Source organism: Prionailurus bengalensis, chromosome B2, assembly GCF_016509475.1.
Source record: "Prionailurus bengalensis isolate Pbe53 chromosome B2, Fcat_Pben_1.1_paternal_pri, whole genome shotgun sequence".
NCBI classification, from domain to species: Eukaryota; Metazoa; Chordata; class Mammalia; order Carnivora; family Felidae; genus Prionailurus; species Prionailurus bengalensis.
The window spans coordinates 34,838,321-34,864,875 of record NC_057349.1 but is presented as its reverse complement, the minus strand read 5'-3'; the positions used below and the strand labels follow the sequence as shown (position 1 = coordinate 34,864,875).

Genomic DNA, 26,555 nt, shown 5'->3' with positions numbered 1-26,555 from the left:
GAGATTCCCTGGCTGGCCCCCAGGGGGCGATGGTCCCCCACGTGGAACTTCAGGGTGCAGCCATTTAGGGCCGGAGAGGTTGGTACCGTCGGGTGAGGGTGGGGTGCTGGGAGGGCATGAAACCTCAGAATAAACAGGGCGTTTCTTCAGTGCCCACTCCACATGAGGATCTGAGAACAAAACATTGCTTTAATATTAAAACAGTTATAATTAGAGAGTGGAAATGTGGGATACAGGCTAATTTAAAGGTAACCCAGAAGACTTCAAAGAAATGTGCTTGTGGCCAGGTCCTTGGGTGACACCCAGCCCCCCAGGAGTCCATGTTTATTCTCCTCAGCTGGGAGGAGACTTTGGAATAAAAGTTTGAGGTGTATTCAGTTTTAAAAGTTCCACACCCTTATGGGACAGATTGAGAAACTGAGGCACAGTGCAGGGTTGGAGCTGGCCTACTACATGGTTTTCCCGTGAACGTGTCTGTGACCAACACATCATCTGAGTGGCCTTCGTACCTGTGGAGGCTCTGAGGTTGTCATGGGCTCTCTCCCCAGGCTCGCAAATTTCCACCTGCAGAGCTGTGGCCAGCCTTCCCACCTGAACTTCCCACCTGGGACCAGCTCTTCCTTCCTTCTGTGTCTACCTGGTCAACCCTGACCCCTTTTCTGCTCCCGCAGCCATGCCCCGGGCCCAAGACCTGTGTTGACTTCTTGACAATGCTGTTTTGCCATAGCTCACTACCTGTTCCGGCAACCCGCTCATGACCTCTCACGTGGACTAGTGGGGGCGGTAGGGGTCATAGTAATAAAAATTAATAGCAGCTAACACTTATATAGTATTTGCTACATTGTGGACCATGTCCTAAACACTTTGCTTGTATTGACCTATTTAATCGTCATACCTTTCTATAAGGTAGGTACTTTTTATTCCCTGAAACCCAGGGAACCCCTGATGTCTCTCCTTCTCCCCTCCCCTCCCCTTCCAGCATCCTAGAACCTGTGATCTTGCCCCTGCTAGTTTAGAAGTCATCAGACATTTAGCTTGGCCCCTCTAGGCTCTCTGCCAGCCAGCCCAGTTTACTCTTCCACTCTGTGGCCCTGCAGTCAAAATGGACCCCAGTTCTGTGCCCGCCCCCTGCCTCCCCCCACCCCCTGCAACTATCTCCTCTGACTGGCATGCCCTCCCTCCGTCTCCCCGTGCCCCAAACCCTTCCTGTCCTCAGCACCTGCCTTCAACACCACCTGTCCCGGGGAGCCTTACTGATGCTGGACCTAGAACAGTCCTTCTTTCCTCCAACTCCCTTCACATTTCTGGCTCCCCTTTTTGGTATCTCTTGTCCTGTATCTCCCTAGGACGTATCTTTCTCCAATTGGAGTGAAGGTTCTAGAAGAGAAACTGGTATCCCCCACTCCCCCCGCCCCAGAAGTATTTGTGAAGGAATGTGTTTGTATTTGTTATCAAGGTGACACCCAGGTAGGCAGGAAGGCGGGCTGAGGGCTGGAACCTGGTTTCCAGTTTGATCACTACCCAGAGCAGCTGTGTGACCTTAGGCAAGTCCCTGTCCCTGTCCCTTCATTTCCTTATCTCCAGAAATGGATAGCAACTCTCATCCCGACAGAAGAGGCCTCTGCTAAAGACAGAGCTGGCCACCCCTGGGGAGATGGTGGGGGTGGGGGGGATGAATTCACCAGGAACCTGTAGAGGACCTAGGGTGTGAAAATCAAACCACCTTGCTTCCTTTGATGGGAGATTAGGGAAAGGCTGGGCCTGAGCTTCCCAGGTGAAAACAAAAGAGCTGGTGAGGCTCAAGCCCAGTACGGATGTGGCAGGTGTGAAATCCCCCTGGAGGGTTCTGGTCCTCCTCATTCACCCAGGGCTTCTCAGCCGGGGTTCTGCCTGCATCTTGGACTCGATGATTTCCTGTGATGGGGGCTGCCCTGTGCACTCCAAGATGTTTCACAGCATCCCTTGCCTCTACCTTCTCCCCCCAGTGTGACAACCAAAATATCTCCAAACATTGCCAAATGCCTGGGAGGGGGGAGGTGGCGGGCAGTTGAGACCACTGAGTTAAGCCCAGCAACAAGTGATTTTTTTTTTTTTTTTTTTTTTTTTAGCATCTACTAAATATGCCCCTAGGTCTGTGATATATTCTCTGATGACAGGTCTGGTTTGGAATGAGAGCTTTCACATGAAGAACAGTTAAGGAAATTCTAACTGCAGTGTTGGGGGGAGGGGGGAGCCTCAAAGGCCTCTGGGCAGCAGTAGGGCTGGATCTCAGGGAGGGGGAATTGGCGGAGGAAGGAGGGGAAGGCATTTGGGGTGAGGGGAGCAGCCTGAGCCAACACACAAGGGCAGGCGCAGACAGGGCCCCTTTGCAACATCGAACCTCCTTTGGCTGCTTTGGGTGGAGGGCGTGTTTGGGGGAGCAGTGGGGAAGAAGATTAAATAAATATTACTCCTGTTGTGTTTGGTCGTGGAACACTGGGTCTAATCAGGAAGCCCGCGTGTATGAATCTAAATGCCGATCTCTCATAAAACCTCCCGGGACCCTCCCCTCCCCTGGACCCCACATTCTGCTGGCTGGGGCTGGGGCCATACTCTGGGGTCGTTAGAAGCTCTGGGGGCCCAGCCCTGACTGCTTGGAAACACTCCTTCTTATCCTGTGACTGTTTTCTCTTGCAGGTGGTAAACCCCAAAAAGAAAATGAAGAAAAAGAAATACGTGAATTCTGGCACAGTGAGTGGCACCCGCCGCCCCCCCACCCCCCCCACCCCCGCCGCCCCCTGTAGCCAGGCATAGACATCCCGAGGTCCAAGCTAGGTCTGGTGTCAGGAGTTGCGCAGGTCTGCGTGGTGGGCTTGTGCAGAGTGTGGGAACCAGACGTGGGGCGTTGGGGGTGGGGAGGGGTGGGGCCGATGGAGCCTCCCCCCTGGGGGAAGATAGTAGATGTCGATGTAGATGGTGTAGGCCATACCTGTGACACAGAATGAGAAATTCCCATGGGGACTTGCTGTGGGAAATTCCCCACCCCGGTGCTTTTTCATAGGTTGTTTCCTTGAGAGGCAGACTTTACCATCCCTTTGTCATGAAAGAGGAAACCAAGGCTGCAGGCAGGGAAGTGACTCGCCCAAGGTCACAGAGGCAGAAAGTCACAACCAAGGTCGTAGCTAGAGATGTCAGTGAGCACAGTAGTTAAACTGAGCGCTGGCAGCCGGCACTGCCCCTGTTTACCACGACCATCCTAGGATCACACTAGCCCCGTGGCTTCCGGGGGCTGATCTTCAGGACATTCGTGCATTTATCCAACAAATGTTTACTGAGCACTGTCATGTTCTAGCCATGAGGGATACAGCTGGGAACAAGACAGACTCAAATCTTTGCCCTTCTGTTACTTGTATTTTAGTGGGGGAGACAGAAAACAAATATACACACACACACACACACACACACACACACACACATACATATATCTGTATTTGTCCTGTGGTTTTGAGTGCTGTAGAAAAAAGTACACAAAAGGTAAAGTGTTGGGGAATGCCAGAGACAAAATAACTATTTGATGTCAAGTAATTAAAGAAAGCTTTTCTCTGAGAAGGTGATATTAGAGCAGAGATTCAAAGAAGGGGAGGGAGCAAGTATTGAGGATATTGGGGAAAGAGAATTCTAGCTGTAGGGATCAGCATGTACAAAGGCCCTGAGGCGGAGCCCACAGTGCACTTCTAGAACAAGCCAGCATCTGTGCCCTGCAAATACATTCAAGATTTGTACCCTTCGTGTCCCTCTGTGCTGTAGATGTCCACAGCCCCATCTGCAAATGCAGCCACACTTACTCATTAGAGTTAAGCAAACTGCACCTCCAGACCCAGAAGAGGTCCTAGTCAGGGAGCTCCGGGGTTCCTCTGAGGAACCTTATTTTCTCCATCTGTAAAATGGGGTGAATAAATCATCCCTGCCCGGCTTACTGCGCTGGGTGGCTGTGACAGACAGATGGAGACGCAGGCCTGCAAACTGCAAATTACTCTGCTCATTCAAAGGGGACTGATTGTAACTGTTTCTCAGTCAGGAGAATGTTGGAGTAATAGTTCCTTTGTCCAAAGCTGCAGTGTGTCTGCTGCGTGCTGTCAGCATTGGGGGCAGGATCATTCTTCATGTCCCAGGACCTCCCTGTGCGTCGTGGGGCGCTTAGCACCCCTGGTCTCAGCCATGGCTACCAGTAGAGCCCCAGGCATTGGCAGAGCCCCAGAACTTTCCTACACATTCCCATGCCCCTAGGGGAGGCGGCACCTTCCCCAGCTGAGAAATCTCAGATGTACTGCTAAAAAAAAAAAAGTTTGAAAACCATCGATCTCGTTCCGTTTTCTCAGAGATAAGGAAACTGAGGCCCAGAGAGGGGACATGATTTGTTTCAGGTCAGTCTTCACCGTAACAAATCAGTCAGGGTCCAGGATGCTTATTAAAATGCCTGTGCCCTGTCCAGTTCTCTGGGGTTCCATATCAGGAGGCTCGGGAACCCGTGTATAAAGCTTCTCATACTTAATTTCCTGTGTGCAGAATCTTCGGGGGATCTTGTTAACGTGCCACGAATCTGCATGTCTGCATTCTAAGCAGCATCAAGGTGCTACTGCTGCTGCTACTGGTCCAGGGACCACACTCTGAGCAACAAAGTCCCTGGGTGAATCCATATGGTCAGGCAGGTTAGGGAGCTGCCTCAGCCCAGAGCCTTGTGGGGGGCAGTGGGGTTCAACCCCGGCTGTCGGTTAGACTCATGTGAGGAGCTAAAAAAAGATCCAGGGCAAGAGCCCTACCCCCAAAACGGAAACGGATGTAATTGGTTTGGGGGTCCCCTGGTCCTTGGGGGACCAGGCTGCAAGATGATCATTGGTCATCTGGTGACCGCTGGCCAGGGTAGAGGCCACTGCCATGGTCCACTGCTAGTGAAAGGAGGCTTTGTCCGTCCGGGTGCCTGACACCATAACCACAGCAGGTAGGGGTCTCCGAGGCGCAGCTCAGCACCCACAGACCTTCCCATTATTTGGGCTGATGTCAAGCAGAGGCCCTCCCTGGCCTACCCAGAGAGTTGGTAACGATAGCAGAATCTGCACCAGTAGGGGCTTCCCCAAATTCTAGGGTAGAGTTCTCTGGCACAGGTAATAGGTCCCCTGTCCCAGTCTTGCCTCATTTAATTGGTTTTGGCAGCCAGGCTTTCACTTGTCTCCATGATCCTAAATCATTATTGTAGCGAAGTGCCAGGTAGCTGCCTGTCTTGGCAGAGCTGATGCCAAAGCCGCCAGGAGGCATAGGTCGAAAGGCATCTGCTCTGAAGGGGGGCCCCCCCGTCAGGTACCTCCAGGGAGAGAACAGGCTGCTTATGAGGGTCTCAGGGCTGAGAAGGCAGGGATCACGAGACACCAGAGGGATGAGTCGGGACAAGTAAGGTTTAAGAGAAGCGCAGACCAAAGAGTAGGTCGACAGTTAGCAGGACATGGAAGGGTGGAGCTAGTCAGCTTTGGCAGGTTTTCAGACCTGTGTCAGGAAGACCCCCTTGCCCTCCACACTCCACATCGGTGTCCACTTAGGGGAAACTCGTGCTCTTGGCTTGACCCCTGTGCCCCAGTGACAGAGGCAGGGCCCTCCTAGGATGCAGTTTGGCATCAAGGTCAAGAGTGCAGGCTCTGGAGTCAGACCGACCAGGGTTCCAGTCTCACTCAGCCGTGTCCCGGGCAGATGGCATGACCTGTTTGAAGCCAGTTTCCTTGGCTATAAAATGGGACCACAGCTGCACTTCTAGGGTCGTTGTGGGTACTGTATGCAGTGGGGTCTGCAGAAGTGGCCTGCTGTGTGCCCCCTGACTCTCAGCAAACCGTCTCCCCCCAACCCTGGGCTCCCCGCTGACCAAGCTGCCTTTTGTTTTCAAGGTCACGCTGCTTTCCTTTGCGGTGGAGTCCGAGTGCACATTTCTTGACTACATCAAAGGAGGGTGAGAAGAGATCCAGCCCGGTTTCTTTGGCTTCAGGGAGAGGAAGGGGGCCCCGCCCATCGACATGAGCAGCTCTAGCCCCAAGCTGGCCTCTTTGAGGCCCCAGACGTAGCCTGTGAGCCCTGAGCAAACACCCATTTCTGGCCTCAAACAACTTGCCCGGAGCCGTGCATGTCCCTGGATCCTGAGTGGCCGGAGAGGAGGCTCCTGAGCTGTGGAGGCTCCAGCCTGGGTCACATCAGGTTCCCTTGCAGGGATGGGATCTGGAGGTGGTAGGGACTCCGTGGCAAAGAGAACTAAGGGCTTAGGGAGGTGGTGGAAAGAGCCCTGGACTAGGAGTTAGGAGGCCCAGGCTCTCTGCCCTTCTTAGCCACTTGCTAATTTAGCCCCATTACTTTGGGCAGGTCGCTTTCCCTCCCTTCATATCAGTTGCCTCCTTTACACACACAGAAGTTGGAGTCAAGTGAATTCTAATGGTCCTTCCTTCTCTGAGCTGCTGATACCTGGTCTTTCGGGGAGGCTGGGGGGGGTGGGGTGGGGGGTGGGCAATGATTAACCTGCCCGGTGTCATCAAGGACATACAAGGGACAGGAGGCATTGGGGGCTGAGCCATCAGATGGTCCCAGGTGGTCAGACACGAGTGTAAGAAGCAGAAAGAGCCAGAGGGGTTGGCATCCAGGCCGAGGCAGGCAGGGAAGCCTGGAGGCTCCAGCCAACAGCTTGCGGAAAGAGAGTCTGACTCCAAGGTGAGGTTAGTGTGCTCCCTGCCAGAACAGGTGCCAGGTCAGGGTGTGGGAAGCCGAGAGCCCACAGGTGCTGGCAGGTGAGTGACTACACCTGTCTGGAAAGAAGACAGGGCAGGTGCCAAAGGCTCATCCCAGCCAAGTGGGCACTTGGCTGCCGGGCTCTCCAGGGCAGAGGGAAAAGTCAGGCCCTGGGAAGCCACACTTACTCTCCCATGACACCACTCCCTGTCGCCTTGAAACTGGTTTCAAGGTTGCGAGCTTTCCTACCCTCTGAGCACACACCTGCCTGCGGTCACCCAGAGGCCCCCCCGCCCCGCTGCCCCCCGCCCCCGCCTCTCCTCTGAGCCTACTCCAGACCCTGCCCTTGCTCCCATCCCCCATCAAAACTGCCCTGTTCTCTATCCCATCAAGCATTCCATGGCACCTGCTAATTCTCAAGCAGTCCACATCCTGTTTCTCCTCATTTGCATAGTGCCCCCAATTTACAGAGCACAGTGGGCAGGGTGAGGATGATTATCTCCCATTTTACATAACTTGCCCGTGGCCACACGCCCAGCCAGCAGCAGGGTTCCTCTGTCGCCACATGCTGCATTTCTTCCACAGTAATGAATAATCGTGGCCCTGCCTGCCTCACAGCTACCAGGTGGGGTGTGATGCAGGCGGAGACAGTGGAGTTAAAGGGTTGGGTGCCGCGATGTCTCATGGAGGAGCCCTCAGAGGCTGCTGGCGCCTCCCTGGCCCTCCCCCACACCTCCCTCCGCCCTCCCCAGAGACTTGAGCCAGAGAGCTGGCTCGGGGGAGTGAGAGCTCCACGTACGTGTCCAGGCAGGCAGCCGATGGATGGATGCTCTTGTCCCGGGATCCTCTCTGGACCTGGAGAGAGGGATTGGCCACCTCTGCCCGGTGTCAGAGGGAGCAGCTTGCTCAGCAGCCTGCCTTCTGCCCTGCTCTGCCCTTAGGCGCGAGAGGCGAGCCCGCAGGGAGCAGCTGTCCCCTAACTGTACCTGCTTTCCAGCCCCTTCCTTCCCTGAGTCGTTTCAGAACCCAGAGCAGGGGAAGACCAGTTAAGGAATGAGGCTTGCCTCTCCCCTCACCCTTATTTGGAAGAGCCGGGCCGGTGGGTGTCCCTCAGCTGTGGTCCCATAGGTGAGAACCACCCTCGCAATAGTGGCCCTGGGAGCAGAGCTCTTACCCTCCAAGTGTCTCCCGTCCTCTAACAAAGACACGATCTGTCTATTCCCCAGTGAGACATGACCACAAAGAGATGAATAGGGTCGGTCAACTGCTATAACAGATAATCCTGTGACCTCAAGGCTTAATACAAAACAACGGTTTATTTTTCATTCATGGGGTGGCGGGGATGGGTGAGACGCTCTACACAGTCAGTGAGGGACCCAGGCTCTTGCCTCCTGGTGGCTGCATCCCTCGCAGATGTTGGAGTCCACTGGATGCTGTGCCTCCAGGCAGCAGGCGAGGGGAAAGAGCGTGGGCTGGACCGTCTCTGGCCAGCAGACCCTGGCTTGGGTCTCCCGCTAACCGTGTCCTTCATCCTTCCTAGGGGACGATGGTCCCGTGAGCAGCAGCTCATCTGTGGTCAGGTGGGGAGAGGGCTTTGGCTTCTGAGAGGTGCCGTCTGCTGAATGCAGATGAAGTGAGCCCGGCCCCATCTTACATCACCCCAACTGGGACCCACCAGAAGGGTATCCCCAGGTGTGATCCCAGAACCCCGTCTTCAGAATCCATCCCTGGATGAGGGCAGGGAATGTCTGTTGAAGAAGCAGATTCTGGGGCCCCATCTCAGACCCAACTGAACTGGCATCCTTTGGAGTGGGGCCCTGGGACCTTCTTCTTAAACAAATTCCCCTGGTGACTCTGTGGTCACTAGAACCACGAGACTAGACGTTATCAGGTTCACGTCGTGTCGGCTTTGTTCTTTAATTTTTTTTTTAATGTTTATTTATTATTGAGAGGCAGACACAGAGTGTGAGCAGGGGAGGGGCAGAGAGAGAGGGAGACACAGAATCCGAAGCAGGCTCCAGGCTCCGAGCTGTCAGCACAGAGCCTGATGCGGGGCTCGAACTCAAAAACTGTGAGATCGTGACCTGAGCTGAAGCCGGACGCTTAACTGACTGAGCCACCCAGATGCCCCTTGTCGGCTTTGTTCTGTCAGCATCTAGCACAGAACCTAGAACAGCCAAACCCTCAGAAAGCTTCCACCCTGAATCTGAAGCCTCAAAACCAAACCTTTTATTACAGAAAAATTCCAAATCCATGCAAAAGTAGAGAGAAGGCGTAATGAGACCCCAAATACCCTTCACCCAGATTCAACAGTTACCAACTGCTGGCCAGCCTTGTTCCATGCATGCATGCTTCCTTTCACCCAGTTAGTTTAATTTAAATGTTTATTTTTGAGAGAGAGAGAGAGAGAGAGAGAGAGAGAGAGAGCAAGCAGGGGAAGGGCAGAGAGAGGGGGGGACAGAGGATCTGAAGCGGCTCTACACCAATAGCAGTGAGCCTGATGTGGGGCTCCAGCTCACAAACTGGGAGATCATGACCCGAGCTGAAGTCAGACTGTCAACCAACTGAGCCATCCAGGCGCCCCTCATCCAATTATTTTGAAGCAAATCTCAGACATCATATTTCATTCCCCCAAATACTTCAGGATATAGCTCTAAAATATAAGGACTTTTTTTTTTTTTTTTTTTTTTTTTGAGACAGAGAGAGACACAGCATGAGCAGGGGAGGGGCAGAGAGACAGGGAAACAGAATCCGAAGCAGGTTCCAGGTTCTGAGCTGTCAGCACAGAGCCTGACACGGGGCTCAAACTCGTGAACAGTGAGATCATGACCTGAGCTGAAGTCGGACACTTAACCGACTGAGCCACCCAGGCGCCCCTAAAATTTAAGGACTTTCTTTTTTTTAATAAAAGAAATTAGATTTTATTTATTTATATTTACTTTTTAATGTTTATTTTTGAGAGAGAGAGAGAGGAGAGAGATCACAAGTGGAGGAGGGGTAGAGACAGAGAGGGAGACAGAATCTGAAGCAGGCTCCAAGCTGTCAGCGGAGAGCCCGACGTGGGGTTCAAGCCCACGAATCTGTGAGATCATAACCTGAGCTGAAGTCGGATGCTTAACCGACTGAGCCACCCAGGTGCCCCTATTTTATTTTTTTAAAAGATTTCATTTTTAAGCAATCTCTACACCCAATGTGGGGCTCGAACTTACGTCCCCAACATCAAGAGTTGCATGCTCTACCAACTGAGCCAGCCAGGGGCCCCAAGGACTTTCTCTTTGTAAAATGTACCCATAATACCATAATTACACCTACAAATCAAACAGTTCCTTAATACCAAAGACCTTTTCAGTGTTCGAATTTCCCCCAATTGTCTTACTTAATTGGCTTGTTTGAATCAGAAATCCAGGTAAGATCAATATGTTGCGATTGGTCCATTTGTCCCTTAATTCTCTTTTTATCTGTTGATTCCCCCAAGTACCCGAGGCTTTGCTGAAACAGATTCCTGCTCCCCGCCAAGGGATTCTGATTCACGAGGTCTGCAGGGGGCCTGGACTCCTCACCGCTGCCCCCAGACTGGCTTTTCTGGCTGCATCCCCCTGCTGTCATTTAACATGTTCTTCTGTCCCTTATATTTCCTGTAAACAACTGGGAGATCTGGAAGTTCAGGAGGATTCACGTTCCAGCTTTTGGCAAGGCAGCATCATAAGTGGGGTGTTGTTCTTCCCTCAGAGATGCACAATATCTCTGTCTCTCTTTTTTTGTCAAGTAAGCGTGAACCCCGAATCTGACTCCAAATTTGAACCAGAAACACAGTGGGACCCTACTTCACCTAACTCAGGCGGGTCCAGGCGCAGGGTTGGGAGAATAAATAAGTCATCGTCACCAGGTGTCCGCATGGAAAGGAATCATCCTCAAAGAACTTTCGCACTGCCTACCTCTTATACTCACAACAATCCTCTGGGGGGGAGGCTGTGGCTGGGATTACTATCCCTGTTTTCCAGAGCTGGGAGCAAGGGACTCCACCAAAGTCACATGCCTGGCAAGCCGTGGGGCTGGGGTGGAAGCCAGATTGCCGCCTGTCCAGCTAACTCCCCTGCTCCTCTTCCTCTTTTAGGACCCAGATCAACTTCACGGTGGCCATCGATTTCACGGCCTCCAATGGTGAGTGGGGGATGGGCAGAGGAGCTGGCGTGGGGCTGGGGCTGGGCTGGAAAGGGATGGGGGGTACTTTTCAGAGCTATCGTAGTTGGTCCTAGCTGGGAGCCAGATCTCCCATATTCTCTGGCCTCATCCTCATCAAAAAGAAGGTACTTAAGCCTGGAGAGCCAAAGTATAATCAAGAGGGCAAAGGCATCCCCAGACTGGACCATGGTCTAATAAATCTGGGCTCTGGACCTATGTGCCCTGAGGCACAGCCTTGCCCTTGAGGGCACCCAGTCTTCCTGCAAGGATAGGGCAGTGCTGCTCTGGGCCCACAAACAGCACATGGAGAAAAAGTGTTTCCTCATGGGATTAAACCTCACATCCTTTGTGCAGGCCAACTTTCAGGCCGAGCAGAGCTCTGTGGTCCTCAGCGAGGGCAGGAGCCCCCAGTTCCCACCCTTGCTGGGGCTGTCCCAGCTCCCTTCCCTCCTCTGACCTTCTCCAGGGTTGGGCTATGACCGAGTCACCAGGAACAATCAGTGCCCCACTTTACACTGTTAGAAACTTCACAACCTTCCTTGGAGTCTGGACCTCCATTAGCGGTGCTCAGTGCCCATTTCCGTGTCTATCAGCAGGAGCCCAGGTTTTGGCCTCCTCAGGTGGACCCTAGCATCCTAGAGTGGTAGGAAGTCAGAGCTGGAAGGGGCCTTGTCATTACAATGAGGAGAGTTCCAGTAACACATCACGACTCCTCACAACAATCCCAGGAGGTGAGACTATTATCCCCACTCTAAGCACGAGGAACTGAGGCTGAGAGGTTAAGGAACCATCCACGAGCACACAGATAGAGACAGGATCTGTACCTTGGCAGTCTGTGCCAGAGTGCCCCTCATTAATAAACAAATAAGTAAAATGCAGGCATTATCAGTGGTGACAAGGGCTATGGAGAAAATGTAAGCAGGAAGAGGGACAGGGAGCGTTGGGGGAGGCTGTAATTTTCAGGAGTCTGCTCAGGAAGACCACACACCATGTACACATTTATAGAAAAATGTCCCAGAGGGAACCACCATTGCAGAGGCCATGAGGTGGGGCTGGTAAGGGGCCAGGCCTGAGTGGGTGATAGGAGGGGGTGGCAGGAGGCCAGGAGGGAGGTAAGCAGAGGCCAGACCCCGTGGGGCCTGTGGGCACCCCCCCGGTTGGGACTGGGTGGGATAGGAGCATGGGAGCATTTGGAGGAGAGAAGAGGCATGATCCAGCTGCCTGGGGTTTGACAGGCTCGTCTGGCTGGAAGGCAGGCCCCAGGGCAGAGGCCGAGAGCTGGGCTGGGTGGCTGGTGGTGTCACAGAGCTGGGGACAGCAGATGGGATTCTGCATATATTTTGAAGGTTTAGCAACCAGGAGTTACTAAAGGATTGAAGGTGTGGCAAGAGAGAAAGGAGTCAAGGGTAAATAAATCAAATTAGGGGTGCCTTGGGCACCCCCCCACTGCATTCTGAGCCCGGGGTGCTTGGAGCGTCGACACCAGCAAATGTTCCCGTGTCCCGTGTTGCAGGGAACCCCTCGCAGTCCACATCCCTGCACTACATGAGCCCCTACCAGCTGAACGCCTATGCACTGGCGCTGACTGCCGTCGGGGAGATCATCCAGCACTATGACAGCGACAAGATGTTCCCTGCCCTTGGCTTCGGGGCCAAGCTACCCCCTGATGGAAGGGTGTCCCACGAGTTCCCGCTGGTAGGAGGTCCTGGGAGGACAGGCTGAGGGCCCACCGGGCTCGGGGCGTGGTGACGAGCCTGGGGCAAGGGGACATCCGTGCAGCCCTTGGGCGGGGGGGGGGGGGGGGGGGGTAAGCTGCCTGCTGTGTGTAGGGGGGCTTGTAGCGGGGCTTCCAGAAGCCCACTCCCCAGCTGGCTCACCAGCATCTCCCCTCCATGTCTGATGCCACCCACAGTGGGGCCTGCCCTCTTTTTTCTGACAAGACCCGAGTAGAGGTGGAGTAGAGACGTGGCTGAACTACCCCCACCAAAACCCCAGAAATCAGGGTAAAAGGGGTGTGCGTTGGGTATGGGCAACTACAGGTAATTCCAGCAACTCCCCGAGTTAGGGCTGCGATGGGGGACCTGAGGGATGCTTTCTCAGGCCCCCTCCTCTCCCTCCCTCCCACGAGCTGGGGACGCTCAATTGTGCCAGGCACAGGACACGGGAGGACAGGTTAGTTGGCTGGCCCTTCCAGAGCCACTCAGACCCTGCAGTCATTTTAGGACGGAGTGGTTTGCCTGGGGGGCCCCCGAGGGAAGCAGCCAGGGCTCTCGTGGAGGGGGTGCCATCTGAGCAGGTACAAAGAGTGGTGCAAGGGGCAGGTCGGAACCCTGCTCCCCCAGAGCACGTGTTGCCCTGGGGCTCCCTCCTCTTCCCCTGCCCCCCACCAGAGAAGAGTCTAGGAGATCCCAGACCTGCTGGCCTCCCCCTCCCTGGCTGTACGCCAGCAGAGCACCCCCCCCCCACCCCAGCAGAGCACCTGGCTGCCCTCCTTCCCACTCCTCCCTCCTTCCTGAGCTCAACCTCCCCATCCCCGGTGCCCCCAGAACGGCAACCAGGAGAACCCCTCCTGCTGCGGCATCGATGGCATCCTGGAGGCCTACCACCACAGCCTGCGCACGGTGCAGCTCTACGGCCCAACCAACTTCGCCCCTGTGGTCACCCACGTGGCCAGGTGAGTGCCGGGGCCACTGGACGCCCATCCCCACATCTTCACACGGCCTTCGTGTCCACCCCTGTCCTCTTGGGAAGGTGGGAGGAGGTGTCTCTTCCCGTCGACCCGCCTTTCAGAGAGCTCTGACCCTAAAGAGACTCCCCTCCGGCTAAAGGCTTGTCCCCACCAAAGTGTGGGGGGCGGGGAGGGACACCGAGCGGGCCAGACAGATAGCAGCCCCCACCCCACCCCAGGACCGCGGCCGCGGTGCAGGATGGCTCTCAGTACTCGGTGCTGCTGATCATCACGGACGGGGTCATCTCGGACATGGCACAGACTAAGGAGGCTATCGTCAATGTGAGCTGGGGGGGTGGGGAGGGGGGAGGAAAATGGGGGTGGGGGGCATGCCTTCCCGCTGCTTTAGAGGAACCCTTGGGACGAGGCTTTCCACGCAGTGGGGTTTGGGGGGCGGAGGGGGCACCGGCTGATGAAGGGTCCTACCGATGACCTCTGTACGCACCCTAGGTGGTCCACTCCCTCTAGATGCCTATGGTTCCCTTATTAGCCCATCTCTAGGACTGCTGCCCCAGACCCCAGCCCAGCCTGGCCAGGTCCAGCGGGAGCCCAGAGTGGGGGAGGCCCAGGAACATGGCTGCCCCTACTGGGTGTTCTCCCTGCATAAGGGACTCCCACCCCAGCTGGCACTGCTAGTTGCCCACATAAAAGATGTCCCACTTGGTGGCCCAGGGACAGAAGCGGGGATGGGGGTGTCTCATAGAAGCAGACCTGTGACCCATCTCACCCTCTCGACCCTCTCTTCCTCTCTGGGGCCTCACCTTGGTTTCCCTTTGTCTGTGTCCTTCCGCCTCCCCCCTTTTCTGTGTTTCTGCGTGTCTCCATCCTTCTGTTCCATTTCTTCTCTTTTCCTTCTGTCTTCTGTTGACCCACCCCTTTCTGCCCCTACCCATGATCTCCCAGGCTGCCAAACTGCCCATGTCCATCATCATCATTGGCGTGGGCCAGGCGGAGTTCGACGGTAAGTCCCCATCCCCCCAGGTATTCCCCCAGAGGCTTCAGGCCCTTGGGAATGACCCTTCCCCAAAGAGTGAGAGCTCATGGGTGGGTGTGACTGTCTGGGTGAGCACAGGGTGTAAGGGTGTGTTTGTTTGCACAGGGAAGGGTGTGCCGGGCTGTGTACCCATCCCAAGGCTGTGGGGAGGAGGCCCAGTCACTCCTCCCTCCTCCAACCCTGGGAGCTTGGGGAGGGTGGGGGAGCTGGAACACTGGGCTAGAAGCCCCAGGGGTTCACCTGGTTGGGCTCCTCCTGTCTCCTGGCCTCAGTTTCCTCATCTCTAACATGGGGATCTGGTCTGACGGTCTCTGCCTTGGATTGGCCTGGGATTGGAGGACAAGTTCCACTGGTGTGCCAGGCCCAGGTGCCCACCATTAATTCACCCCACCCCCAATGCCTCTCCTCACACAGCCATGGTGGAGCTGGATGGTGACGATGTGCGGATCTCCTCCCGGGGGAAGCTGGCAGAACGGGACATTGTCCAGGTGAAACCCAAATCCTGCCTGCTCCAAGGAAGATGCGAGAGCCCCTCTAGCCAGGCTGGCCTTATACACCCCCCTTTTAGAGACTTCTCTAGAAAGGGGCCCTGGAGAGAGCCCCAGAGTGGCCTGGCCACCGGAGAAGGGAGCGGGAATCAGTGCTTGGGTCACACTTCTCCCCCAGCTGGACCCCTCTCTCCCATGTCTGAGACTCACCCCTAATGTTGTTACCCCGACCAGAATGCTCTGCCAGTGCTCTCCCTGAGCCCCCAGGTCTCCTTGGCCTCCTGCATGCGGAGCACTCACACTTGATATTTGCACCTTCCATTGTCTTCTGCTGGGCCGCCTTCCCAGTGGGAGGGCAAACCCTTGAAGGTTGGGGGGGGGGGGGGAAGGTGTCTATAGTGTTGCTGCGACCCTCTCCACCCTCTCCGAGAACGGGCAGTGCTTGCTTAATTGAAGCCCTGTCTGAACATCCCATGTACGATGGCAGATGTAATGAGCAGACAGGTCTTTGTCCTCAGGGTGTCCCTGCCCAGTCAAGCCTCAGAATGCACCTTAGTAAGCACTTCTGTCTGTGAATCTCCTGCAGACTGAGTCCCTAGTGTTTAGGAGATTGGGAATAAAAACTGACATTCTCCAGAACCCCTGGATTAAAAAGAAAAGAAAAAAAGAGAAAAAGAAAAAAGGAGGAGGGTTCATTCCAGGGGTAGAGAGCAAAGAGAGGAGGCTAGACCTCAGAGCAGGGGCAGTCTGGGAGGGGGGACCCTTGCATAGAAAGGCCTAGAGCCAGGAATGCGCTGAGGCATTCAAGGGGTGGTGAGGGGCTCAAGGGGCCTGGGAGGAAGCCAGAGGGGCCTGACTTTAGGTGTCAGCACGCGAGAGAAGAGGAGAAGTGGAGCCAAAGAGAGAGAGGTGGGGGGGAGATGGGAAGGCCCGCTCTTCCAAGCCAGGGGGCTCAGTCAGCGTTTCCTGAGCACCGGCTAAGTCCCTGTGTTGGTGCCAGGACTTCCGAGATTAAGTGCTCTTGTTTGGTGATGTATCCTGGCATGACGTAGATGCTCAGTACGAATCTGTTGAGTGAATGAGAGAACAGGGGCTATGAGAATTCACCACCATGGGGAGGGGGTGAGTGCAGAGGGCCGAGGCTGAGGAGGAATAGGACAGGAACCCAGGCCTGGAGATGTGGGGGCTGTGGTCCAGCCGGAGACCCTGCCTGACCCTGCCTTTCCTCTGGCCAGTTCGTGCCCTTCAGGGACTACGTGGACCGCACTGGCAACCACGTGCTGAGCATGGCCCGCCTGGCCCGCGATGTGCTGGCCGAGATCCCTGACCAGCTGGTGTCCTACATGAAGTCACAGGGCATCCGCCCGCGCCCCCCGCCTGCGGCCCCAGAGCCCTCGCCCCCACAGTCCCCAGCCCGCACGCCCCCTGCTTCCCCCCTGCACACACACATCTGAGCGCTCTTCCCGAAGTCCCCTGGCCTGTGGCGGCGGCTGGGGCCCGGGGAGGCCAGTGGAAGTGTAGGCGGGGTCTCCAATTTGCCCCGCCCAGAGGGGGGGTGTATAGGCGGGGTCTCTTGCAATTTGCCCCGCCCAGCCTTTGTAACATGTGTGCCTGGGAGGCCAGCAGGAGGCGGGGCCTCTGAAGACTCCTCTCTAATTTCCTAGCCTTATGGCCCAACCCAGGGAATTGGGAGGGTACAGGTGGTGGAGGTGAGGTTCTGGGCCCCTGCCCTTCTCATTTCCCCCTGATACCTGGTTCTGGCCCAGCCAGGAAGGTGTTAACAGTGAGGAGAATCGAGGTCCCCCTCGGCCCACCTGGCAATCCCGTCTGCTCCTATATGGCCGTGAAGCCTGGGCTGGGCCTCCCTCCTCCTGTGGTGTCTATTTCTATACCTGGCCCCTGCCCTGCTACCCCAGTATCTATCCCATCCCTATTTCCAGTGAACCCTGTGAGGCTGTTGGGTTTGCAGGGATGCCTGAACATGTGACCCTTCCCAGGGACACCTGCATGCTCTGGGAGCCCTGCGGACCCATGCAGGGGAGGCTGTGAGGGGAGGCCGTAGGCCGCATGGTGGGCTGGGAATGGAGGCCTTTTGGGCACAGGGTCCTTTCTGGTGCCTCTCAAGCCCAGAAGGACATGGTTTTAGATCCACAGATCCACAGGCCTTTCCTTGGTGTAGACCCACGGGCATCTCTACAGCTGACTTCTGATTCCAGGCATCCCCTCCTCTTGCCAGAGCTGCCTGGGGCCCCTGGGGCCCAGGCCTCTGCTACCCCCCTGGGGGCCTTGGAAGGAGCAGTCCAGCCCCAGCACTCCTACACTGCCCCTCTGCCCCACGGGGATAAGAGATAGAGGTCCTGGGTTCAAGCCCTGCCTCTAGCTGCCGCCCGTGGGAACCCAAGCAAGGCCCTCCTGCCTTCTGGGTCTCAGTTTCCACATCTGTAAGTCAAGAGGGTTGACCAGATGGTCCCGGATTTACCTTCAGCTCTGATGTCCTGAGAGTCCATTCATGCCATGCCCAGCTCCCCCCATCCCACTCCTTAGCAGTGCGACCCCTTACCCCAGGCCGTCTTGGCCTTTGGGGTCACCTTGTTCCATCCTGTCACCCCAAATCCACCTGAGTCCTTCAGCCTTGGGCTCTGGTGTCTGAGCCCAAACTCCTGCCCCTGCTGTGGGGAAAGTGAGACAGGTGATCTCACCCCTGGGCCCAACCAGCTGCCCAGCCTTGGTCATGCATGCCAGCCCCTCCTGCAGCATGAGGCTCCGAGGCCCACTGCACATCCCATGCCTGGGCGCCACCCCCCCTCCACCACCCCCCCCCCCCCCCGCGCCTGTCTGCTGCCCAATGCCGCTCCCCTCCCTGTCATGCATGATGGTGGTGTTTCTATGCTGTCTGGTCCTGTGCCCGTCTCTGAGACAGTCTCTGTGTGGAATTTGCCTTAAACTGGAGTAAATTTGGTTCTTTTACTAAAGTTTCTTGTTTTCCTTTCTCTGTGAAAAATAGAAAATATATTGCTGTTCAACAGAGTCCAGGTTCTCCTCTCCATCTTTCTTCCATTCTTTTGTTTAATGAAGATTTACTGAGCAACTACTATGTGCCAGGGTCTGTGCTGGGCACTCAGGATGCGGCAATGAAGAAAACACAGGTCCCGTCTCCACATGGAGCTTACAACAAACACATAAATAAGACAGGAAAACCCAGTAAGCACATAAATAGGTAGATAACTTAATTTCAGGTGGTGATAAGAGTTACAAAGACAAAGAACAGAAAATAAGGGGCTAGAGAGGGACAGGGTGATATTTTAATGAGGTGGTTAGGGAGAGCCTCTCTGAGGAAGTGAAGGTTGAAATGAGCCCTAAGGAAATGAGAGGAGGCACGATGGTATCCAAGGCCAAGTAGAAGGAACAGCAAGTGCAAAGGCCCTGAGGCAGGAGCATACTTGATGTGAAGGACAGCAGGGAGGCTTGTGTGATTAGAACTGTATTAAGTGGGGAGATAGTTCAGGAGGTGAGATCAGGGGGGTGAAGAATCCAGAGTGCATAGGGCCTTGTGGGCCGTGGTTAGGGCTTTAGCATTACTCTTGAGTGAAATGGAGTCAGGAGGTGAGAGAGGTGAATAACATGATCAGATTATTCTCAAAAACAGGTGGGTCAGTTTATTACATTTGATCACCCACTGACTCATCCCTCAACAAGTATTTGCCTAGCACTCACGCCAGGCCCTGCTCAAGTTTGGAAACACTGATTCACGCACAGTTGTACCCTCACAGGGCAGCCCTGCCCTCCGTGTCCCTCTTCATCTATCAACCCCTGTGGCCATCAGAGCCCAGGATCGCAGGGAAAGGGGACTTCTTCCCTCCTCTGGGCAAGCTCACTCTCAGATTAGCCCTCCAGCCAGCCATTCCCAATCTGCACATCACCAGAAATTTGGGACTCATTATACCAAAGTTGGGGACTTATTTTCTTCTTATGATTTTATAGTAAATTAGAGCTGATTCGTGGCTGTCCCTATAATTAGATCACCCTCTGACTTGCATTCCGATGTGCTTGGAGTGGGTACCGGGTGGGGTCATAGCTTGGGAAGAGGGAAGTTCCCATAACCAGTGACCCATTTTGCCTCACCTTGGACGTCTGTGGGAAAGCGTCAAGCAGAGATGCCCACCTGGCAGGGGAATCAAGTCTCAGAGCCACTGCCCAAGGGGGGCCAAGTGCATCTTTACTGAGCTTGACACTGTAGCTTCTCTCCTGGGTTATTTCTCAAGGTATGGCCCATGAAACATTGGTTTTTTGGCATGGATTTTGGGGAACTGCCTACTCTGAGCCCCTCTCAGAGAATCCCAGTGGCCTTTGGAGCATTCAAGGCTCTGATAAGTCCTGCAGCAAAGAGACCAGTTTAACTTGGTTCAATCCAGTGTTTCGAAAGCTTTTTGACCATGGAGTCAGAGAGTGTGTGTGTGTTTAGCTGTAACACTGTTACCAAGCAGAAAACGTTGAACATTCTGTCTTAGGACTTCAAGTAGAGATCACCTCCCTGGTTCCACCACTAACACAGAAGACTGAGGCCTGCTACCGGGAGGCCAGAGGCAGGGCGTGGAGTTTGGGAGCTTCTCAGAGGAGGTTGGGTAGGAGAGGTGGGGACCTTTCATTTCTCTGGAGAGAGGAAGGAAACCACAGAGAAGAAAGGAGGGCGTTCAGAAAGTCACGGCACAAAGGTTGACTTTGTGTTCCCTCGTGGGGCTGAGAGGTGTGTGTGACTGAGCTAGGAGAGGGCAGGCAGAGGAGGGAGAGGCAGCTGAAAGGCTCTCCTGGCCTCTGGGCTCCCACCCCGGGTGCAGCTGTCTTTCCTCCTCACCCCTATTTGCTCCACCGGCCCTCAGGATTAAGGACCCTGGACTGTCATTCCCCAGGTCATTCCCCTCCACACTTCTGCCTTTGGAAGTCCCTTTACCGATCACTTGTCCACTCCCCTCAAGTGCCCCTGAATTAATAAAAATAAAATGATGACGATAATAATCGCGATGACCAACACTCATATGCACTTATGAAGCAGCAGGTGTTCTGAGCACTCTATGTGTGTTACGAGTATCTTTATAACAACCCTGTGAAGAAGGCGCTACCATTATCCCACTTTGCAGATGAGAAGACGGAGCCATGGAGAGGTTAAGGGACTTGTTCAGGGTCACACCACTAGAAAGTAGTAGAGCCTACAGGTATCTGAGTCCCAAGGTGGAATGGGAGCACCAACCTAGTTGCCATTTTGGTTGCTGTCTCACCTTTGCTGGGCCACCTGCCCTCTCTGGATCTCAGGGTCCCCACTGGCAAAATGGAGGGGACCGGCTCTAACGTCGCTAAGGGTCTTCCCATCTCTCTTGACTCTCAGCCCTCCCGGCAGCCTATCTTCTCAGACCCTCGCCAGACCCCAGAGGCCTCCGGGGACCTGGGTTGAGGCCAGGCTGGATGCTCTCCAACACCATACCGGCCCCGCCCACACCCCCAGGGTGCCTGGCTGCCCTTGGCCTGCAGAAGAGGTCCCTGAGCCCTGCCTGGAAGGGGCGGGAGAGGTAGAAGCAGAGGATGGGGCTGACGGCACAGTTGGAATAGGCCAGGATGGTGCAGAGGCTGGACGCCACGAAAGCCCCTGGCGTGGCAGGCAGGCCGCCCACGGCTGCCACGTAGCCCAGCACAGAGCAGGGCCCCCACATCAGCACGAAGACCACCAGCACCACAAGGATGAGCCCTGTGTTCTCCTGGTGCTCCCGGACGCTCTCCCCGCTGGGGCCACGGGGCCGTGTCCGCAGGAGCCAGCCCACGTGGCCGAAAGAGCAGCCCAGCCCCAGCGTACAAGGCAGGAAGGCCAGGGCTCCCAGCAGGCTGAAGTAGCAGGAGGCCTGGGCAGGGCTCAGGAGCAAGAGGCAGGCCGGGGCCCCCACGGCCCCCTCCTCCACGACCACCCTCTGGAACAGCCAGGTAGGCAATGATGCAGTGAGGCCCAGGACCCACGCGGCCCCACAGAGCAGCAGGCGGGCGCCCCGGCCAGACGGGAGGGCCACGTCGGGCCAGGCCACGGCCACGTGGCGCAGAAGAGCCGTGGCCACCATGCTGTAGAAGGTACAGAACATGGTGGCGTTGTTGGTGGCCTGGCTGGCAGTGCAGAGGACGGGGCCCAGCCACCAGTGGGGCCGCAGGAAGCTGAGCAGCAGCACGGGCACCACGCAGGCCAGGAAGAGCAGGTCGGACAGCGTGATGTTCACCATGAGGCTGTTGGTCAGGGCGAGGAGCGGACGGGGGGCGCCTGAGGCCCGGCCCACCACCACCAGCATGAGCCCGTTGGCCACCAGCCCCACCAGCAGGATGAGGCCGCAGACTCCGGCAAAGACGAGACGGAGCAGTCGCTCAGGTGTGGCTGTGAGCCCGGAGGTGAACGTGGCGTTGGGCTCCGGCCTAGGCTCCATCCTGCCCCACACACACAAGGACAGTGTAGAAACCGGCCTCTTCCCCTGCTGAGCGCCCCTCCTTTCCCAGAGCCCTGCATCCAGGGGGCTCCCTTGGCATGCACCGGTCCCCTGAGACCTCACAACAGCCTGGTGGGACGGGCTCGGTCTACACCGTGGGCTCAAGTCCCGACTCTGCTACGCTGTAGCTCCGTGACTTTGGGAAGTTACCTGAGGTTTCCCTACCTCAGTTTCCTCAACTGTAGAGAAGGAAATAAAATAAAACCGATGTCAACAGTAACTGTTACAAAAGGGTAATTTTCATGCTCCTCTTTTTAACTTCTTTATTTCTAAAACTTCTGCGGGGATGGGGTGCCTGGGTGGCTCGGTCGGTTAAGCATCTGACTCTCGGTTTCGGCTGAGGTCATGATCTCACAGTTCACGAGTTCAAGTCCCACACCGGGCTCTCAGCTGACAGCATGGAGCCTGCTTGGGATTCTCTCTCTCTCTCCCCCCACCACCCCCACCCCACCCCGCTCTCTCTGCCTCTCTCCTGCTCAGGCTCTCTCTCTTTCTTTCTCAAAATAAATAAATAAACTTTAAAAATATGAATAAATAAAATTCCTGCAGGGAGTGCAAAACGAATTTGGGGGGCGTGTGTGTGTCTATGTATACGCACGTGCATGCGTGCGTGCACGCACGCGCATATATATTTGTAAACAAAACCTTGCCTGCCTGTGAAACAGATTTTAATTCGAGGTGCAAGTAAGAAAGTGCATATGGAAGGGCTTTGAGAAGGTGTGAAGTCCCTGCCGGCGGTTCCCAAGCTTGTCTGTGCATGGGGATCACCTGAGGAGTTTCAAAAATACTAATGCGTGGGTCCCAGTGACAAGATTTCATTGATGTGGGCTGTTTTGAAAGATTCCAGATGACTCTACGGGGCGGACCAGCTTGGGAATGACCGTCTTTCTGCGGCTGTGCTGGGCACCCAGTGGGGGTGGGGGGAGGCACCGCTCCCCAGGTGTCGGATCTTCTCCCCCTCACTGCGTCCTACATGCTGAGAACATGGGGGGCCCCCGGAGCCAGGCTGGGAAACGGAGTCTAGACATCCCAGAGTCAGCCCAGTGGGGGCTACTGTCTGCACCTGCCACCAGGCGGATCAGGCTGGGATCCCTAGCTTTCTTGGGAAGAGACGTGCCCATTAACCCAATAAATATGTCCTGAGTCTATACCCTGAACCAGCTTCTAGAGATCCAGCAGCAAACGTGACATCTCCGTGGGGTCTTGATTCTACTTTCCTTCCCCTTGTCTCCTACACTGGGGGCAGGGGGAGTCTGGAGAGACCCCTCTCTGGCTCGGAGCCGGGGGTCCCCTGAGCCCCTGCGGCAGAGCCCTGCCTGGGGGACTTGCTTGGCCTCTGGGGCCCGAGGGCAGCCGAGAAGAGACCTCAGGGGGGCCTGTGTGAATTCTGCCTCCAATACCACGCCACTGCAAGGTCTCAGGCTCCTTCCAGGAACTGGGTGAAGGAGGAACCGAGGGACCAGCCTCAGTCCCTAACTGCCCTGTCTTCCCTTTCTTCATTCACCCGGCCCAGGCCTGCTGCCAATGACAGAAGTGGAGACGAGGGGAGGGAAAGAAAGGGTCCAGGGCCCCGGCCCCGGCTCCACCTAAGCGTCCGTACCTTCCTAGGAGAAGCTCCGTAACTTCATGGCGACGCTTGGGGCCGCCAGAGCCTGGGTTCAAACCCCCGCTGCACCACCTGCTAGCCGTGTGGCTGCGGAAAGCGACTCATCTTCTGTGCCGCATTTTCCTTAGCTGTGAAGTGGGGATAATCACAAGCCTCGTCTCACAGGGCTGATGTGAGGGTTGAATGGGGTGATACAAGCTAAGTGCTCGGAACAGTGCCTGGCGCGAAGTAGGAGCTTTGCAAACGACGCCTGTTCTGTTCCTGCCCACCCACCGTTCCAAAAATCTCTCTTCCCTGACACCTCTGTCCACACTCCAGTTTGTCCCCCTGCCCTCCCCTTCTCCCTCCACCGCCTGAGCCCCATCAGCCCAGTCCCACCCTCCTTTTCTTTTTAAAAAAAATTGTTTAAATGTTCATTTATTTTTGAGAGAGAGAGAAGGCGCGAGGGAGGGGCAGAGAGAGGAGATAGAGAATCCGAAGCAGGCTCCAGGCTCTGAGCTGTCACAGAGCCTGACGCAGGGCTCGAACCATGAACCGCAAGATCATGACCTGAGCTGAAGCCTGACGCTTCCCGGACTGAGCCACCCCAGGCGCCCTCACCCTCCTTTTCCGAACCAGCCTCAAGCTAAGTTGTGACCAGCGCCTGCTTGGCGGACGTGCCCTGGGAACTCACCACTTGCCTGGATGCTCCCTCTGAAATCTACCTTGAGCCCCTCCTGCTGCTCTCCTTACCTGCCTCGTGCTGCTCTGAGGTTCCTGGGCCCTGCTTGCTGACCCGGAGCCCTCTGACACCAGGAAAGGCTGGCGGCCCCTCCACAGCCCTGCTCGGCACAGAAGCTGGACCTAGCCAGAGAAAGCCGAGAGAAGGTTCTGGGCAGGTGTGTGGTCCCTTCTGGCACCCCACCTCTAGGGAACCTGAGCTGGCTGCCTCCAGCGGGCGCAGAGCTGAGATGAAAGGGGCAGGCCTGGGGGCTATTTCTGTACGGGGTCCCCCAGAGGACAGGGGCTCTATCCGCTCTCCTGGCTCCCCCAGGAATCACACCCTGCTTACCTGCCTCATTAACTCGCTGGCCTACCGGACAGAGACGTTGGTGCCTGCCAGGTCCCCAGGCCCCAGAGAGAGCCATTAGCAACAGCAAGACCTGCCTCCCACCCTCGTCCATGGGCACACATCACTCTCTCCAGCCCACCTCTCCCTGTCTGTCTGTCTCTCTTGGAACCTACTACAATCTAGAAACTTCTCAGAGCAGGGAGACACTTGTGGGCTGACGGAGAGGATCCAGGAAGGGAGAAGAGATCGGGGATAAGAAAGAATCCATAAGAGGGGCCAGGGAGAGAACTGCCTAGATCACAAAGTCATCCTGGCATGTTGTCTAGAGGTTGAATGGGGTCCGTTAAAGGCATTGGATCCAACCTTTGGTGGCTTCGGATGCCTGAACCTTTTCCACCTTGCCTCTTGCCAAGGGTCACCCAACTGCCACTTGTATGCCTCTATCGACAGAGAGCTCACTGCTGTGGAGGCATCCCTTTCAGAACCGAGCAGAGGGATGGGGGCCAAGATCGGAGACCGATTCGACCTGTAGGCAAGCTCTGTCTTCCACCTCCCGCCCTCCCTTCCTCTCCTGCAGTCTCTTGCGCTGTACCTCTTTCTCTTGGAACTGTCTCTGCTTGTCTCCCCCACGGAACCGGGGTTTCCTTGGATTCAGCTGGGGAATTCACCAGGATTGAAGGATCACGAAGTTATCATTACGCACCCTGCATCCTGCACACGCTGGCCTTCAGGACATGGTGGGTGTCGTTGCGGTTAGATGACGGGGACAACAATCACGACACACATACGTGACGGGAGATAGTCCAACACTGAGGGGCCGTCTCCCTAAGATTCTCGAAACAAGCTCCTTCAGGGCACGGGAGACCGCAGCCCGGGGGGTGCTGTACCTTTCAGGAGGCAAATGTTGTGCAGTTCTGGGAATCCCTACAAAAGCTCCAAAGAGGGGGCCACGAGTGACCCGCAGCCAGTGTCTCTGCTGCTCCCCAGGCCCCGCCAGCCACACCCCAGCTGGACCTCGAGAGCACCCGGAGACTGACGACTGAGGGCAGAGAGCTGCACCAGGGGACATCTTGGCGTTAGAGCAGGTGATCCTTGAATACGACCCCTTAGAGTCAGGTCTGGGGGAAAGGAAGTGGGGGAGGGGGGGACAGGAGACAGGAGGAACAGGGCTTGTCAGGGGCCATCAGAACATTGCTCTTTCCCCAGACTCGGATTCTGCTCGGAAGGAACTCCATGCTTGCAAACAGGGGTGAATGGGACAAGGTTCACCAGCTTTGTCAGGCACGAAACAGGGGGACTGCTTGAATAAAGAGTATTTTGTCATTAACAGGCTCTATCCGTTAGCAATCAGCCCCGAAGCAAGCTCCCAGGGAAGTTTCTCTCCCTCTCCTTAGCGTTTATTTTTCATTTTGATTATATCAAGAACACCGAATCATTGCAGAAGATCTGGAAATACAAATACATATAAAAAGGGAAATAAGACCTCCGCACATGCACCCTGCAATATTAACACCCAGAGATGTGTGCCCAAGAATGCGGTGTACTTTCCTTCATTCATTTTTCTAGACTTTTCCTTTCTTTAAAGAGTTTTCACCACCATCACCTCAGCAAAGTCCTTCTTCAGAGTGCAAAGGGCAGCCCTACCCTGGGATCCGAGTCCTGACCGGAGGAGGGGTTTTCCTGAACATCCGAGCTGGCCGTCTCTGTCATTGCTGTGCCCAGGCAGGTGGGACAGGAGCCGAGGAACAGGAAACCCGAGGGGTGCCGTCCTGTCCTGGCTGGGCCAGATGGTCAGAAGCAGCAGACAGAGCTCTTGGATGGCCTCTTGGGGGCCACCTCCACCAGGGAGTCCTTCAGATGGTCTTCCTGCATCTTGAGTGACCTGTGTGATGACGCCAGACATCAGTCCTCTGTCTCACCTTGCCGGGGCAGCAGGGAGGGACCTGCGGGTGCAGCTGTGGGGCTGGGGCATTGCATCCCCTGAGCTACCTCTCTTCCCCCCCCCTGCTCTGTTCCCGTCCTGCATTCCACACGGCACCGGAAAAATGGGGCCATGGAGACTTTTGCCTTCTCTTTCCTGGCATCCTTTCCAGACTACTGTGTGCCAGGCTTGGTGCAAGGGACTCTGAATGGGACAGTGAAGCCGGCATGTCCTTGCCTTGAGGGGTAAGGGAGACAGAGAGGAGAAGGGGCTGTCAGAACCCAGGAATGGGGAAGCACGCCGAGGGACCTCACACCAGGTTCTCCAGGGATTTACGG

General features: G+C 55.8%; 3 protein-coding genes across 4 annotated transcripts in view; 1 reads left to right on the top strand and 2 right to left on the bottom strand.

Annotated features, from left to right (window-relative positions):
• Positions 1–18,099, top strand: part of CPNE5 (copine 5) — a 94,999-nt gene extending 76,900 nt beyond the window's left edge. For both annotated transcript variants that reach the window (XM_043591255.1, XM_043591254.1), the window contains 9 exons: positions 2,677–2,730; positions 5,910–5,971; positions 10,850–10,896; positions 12,431–12,612; positions 13,464–13,591; positions 13,825–13,927; positions 14,549–14,606; positions 15,054–15,127; positions 16,363–18,099. In XM_043591255.1, the coding sequence (XP_043447190.1) occupies positions 2,677–2,730; positions 5,910–5,971; positions 10,850–10,896; positions 12,431–12,612; positions 13,464–13,591; positions 13,825–13,927; positions 14,549–14,606; positions 15,054–15,127; positions 16,363–16,581 (927 nt within the window). In that variant the 3' untranslated portion in view covers positions 16,582–18,099. The remainder of the gene's footprint in view (positions 1–2,676; positions 2,731–5,909; positions 5,972–10,849; positions 10,897–12,430; positions 12,613–13,463; positions 13,592–13,824; positions 13,928–14,548; positions 14,607–15,053; positions 15,128–16,362) is intronic.
• Positions 18,100–20,520: 2,421 nt separating this feature from the next.
• On the bottom strand, positions 20,521–21,615 carry LOC122490453 (galanin receptor type 1-like). The gene has a single exon (XM_043593158.1). The coding sequence runs from the start codon at positions 21,577–21,579 to the stop codon at positions 20,521–20,523; it is 1,059 nt and encodes a 352-aa protein (XP_043449093.1). The 5' UTR covers positions 21,580–21,615.
• A 4,040-nt stretch (positions 21,616–25,655) lies between these two features.
• RAB44 (RAB44, member RAS oncogene family) overlaps positions 25,656–26,555 on the bottom strand; it is a 33,361-nt gene continuing 32,461 nt past the window's right edge. Inside the window, exon 14 of the mRNA XM_043591253.1 lies at positions 25,656–26,178. Within this exon, the coding sequence (XP_043447188.1) occupies positions 26,088–26,178 (91 nt within the window). The 3' untranslated portion in view covers positions 25,656–26,087. The remainder of the gene's footprint in view (positions 26,179–26,555) is intronic.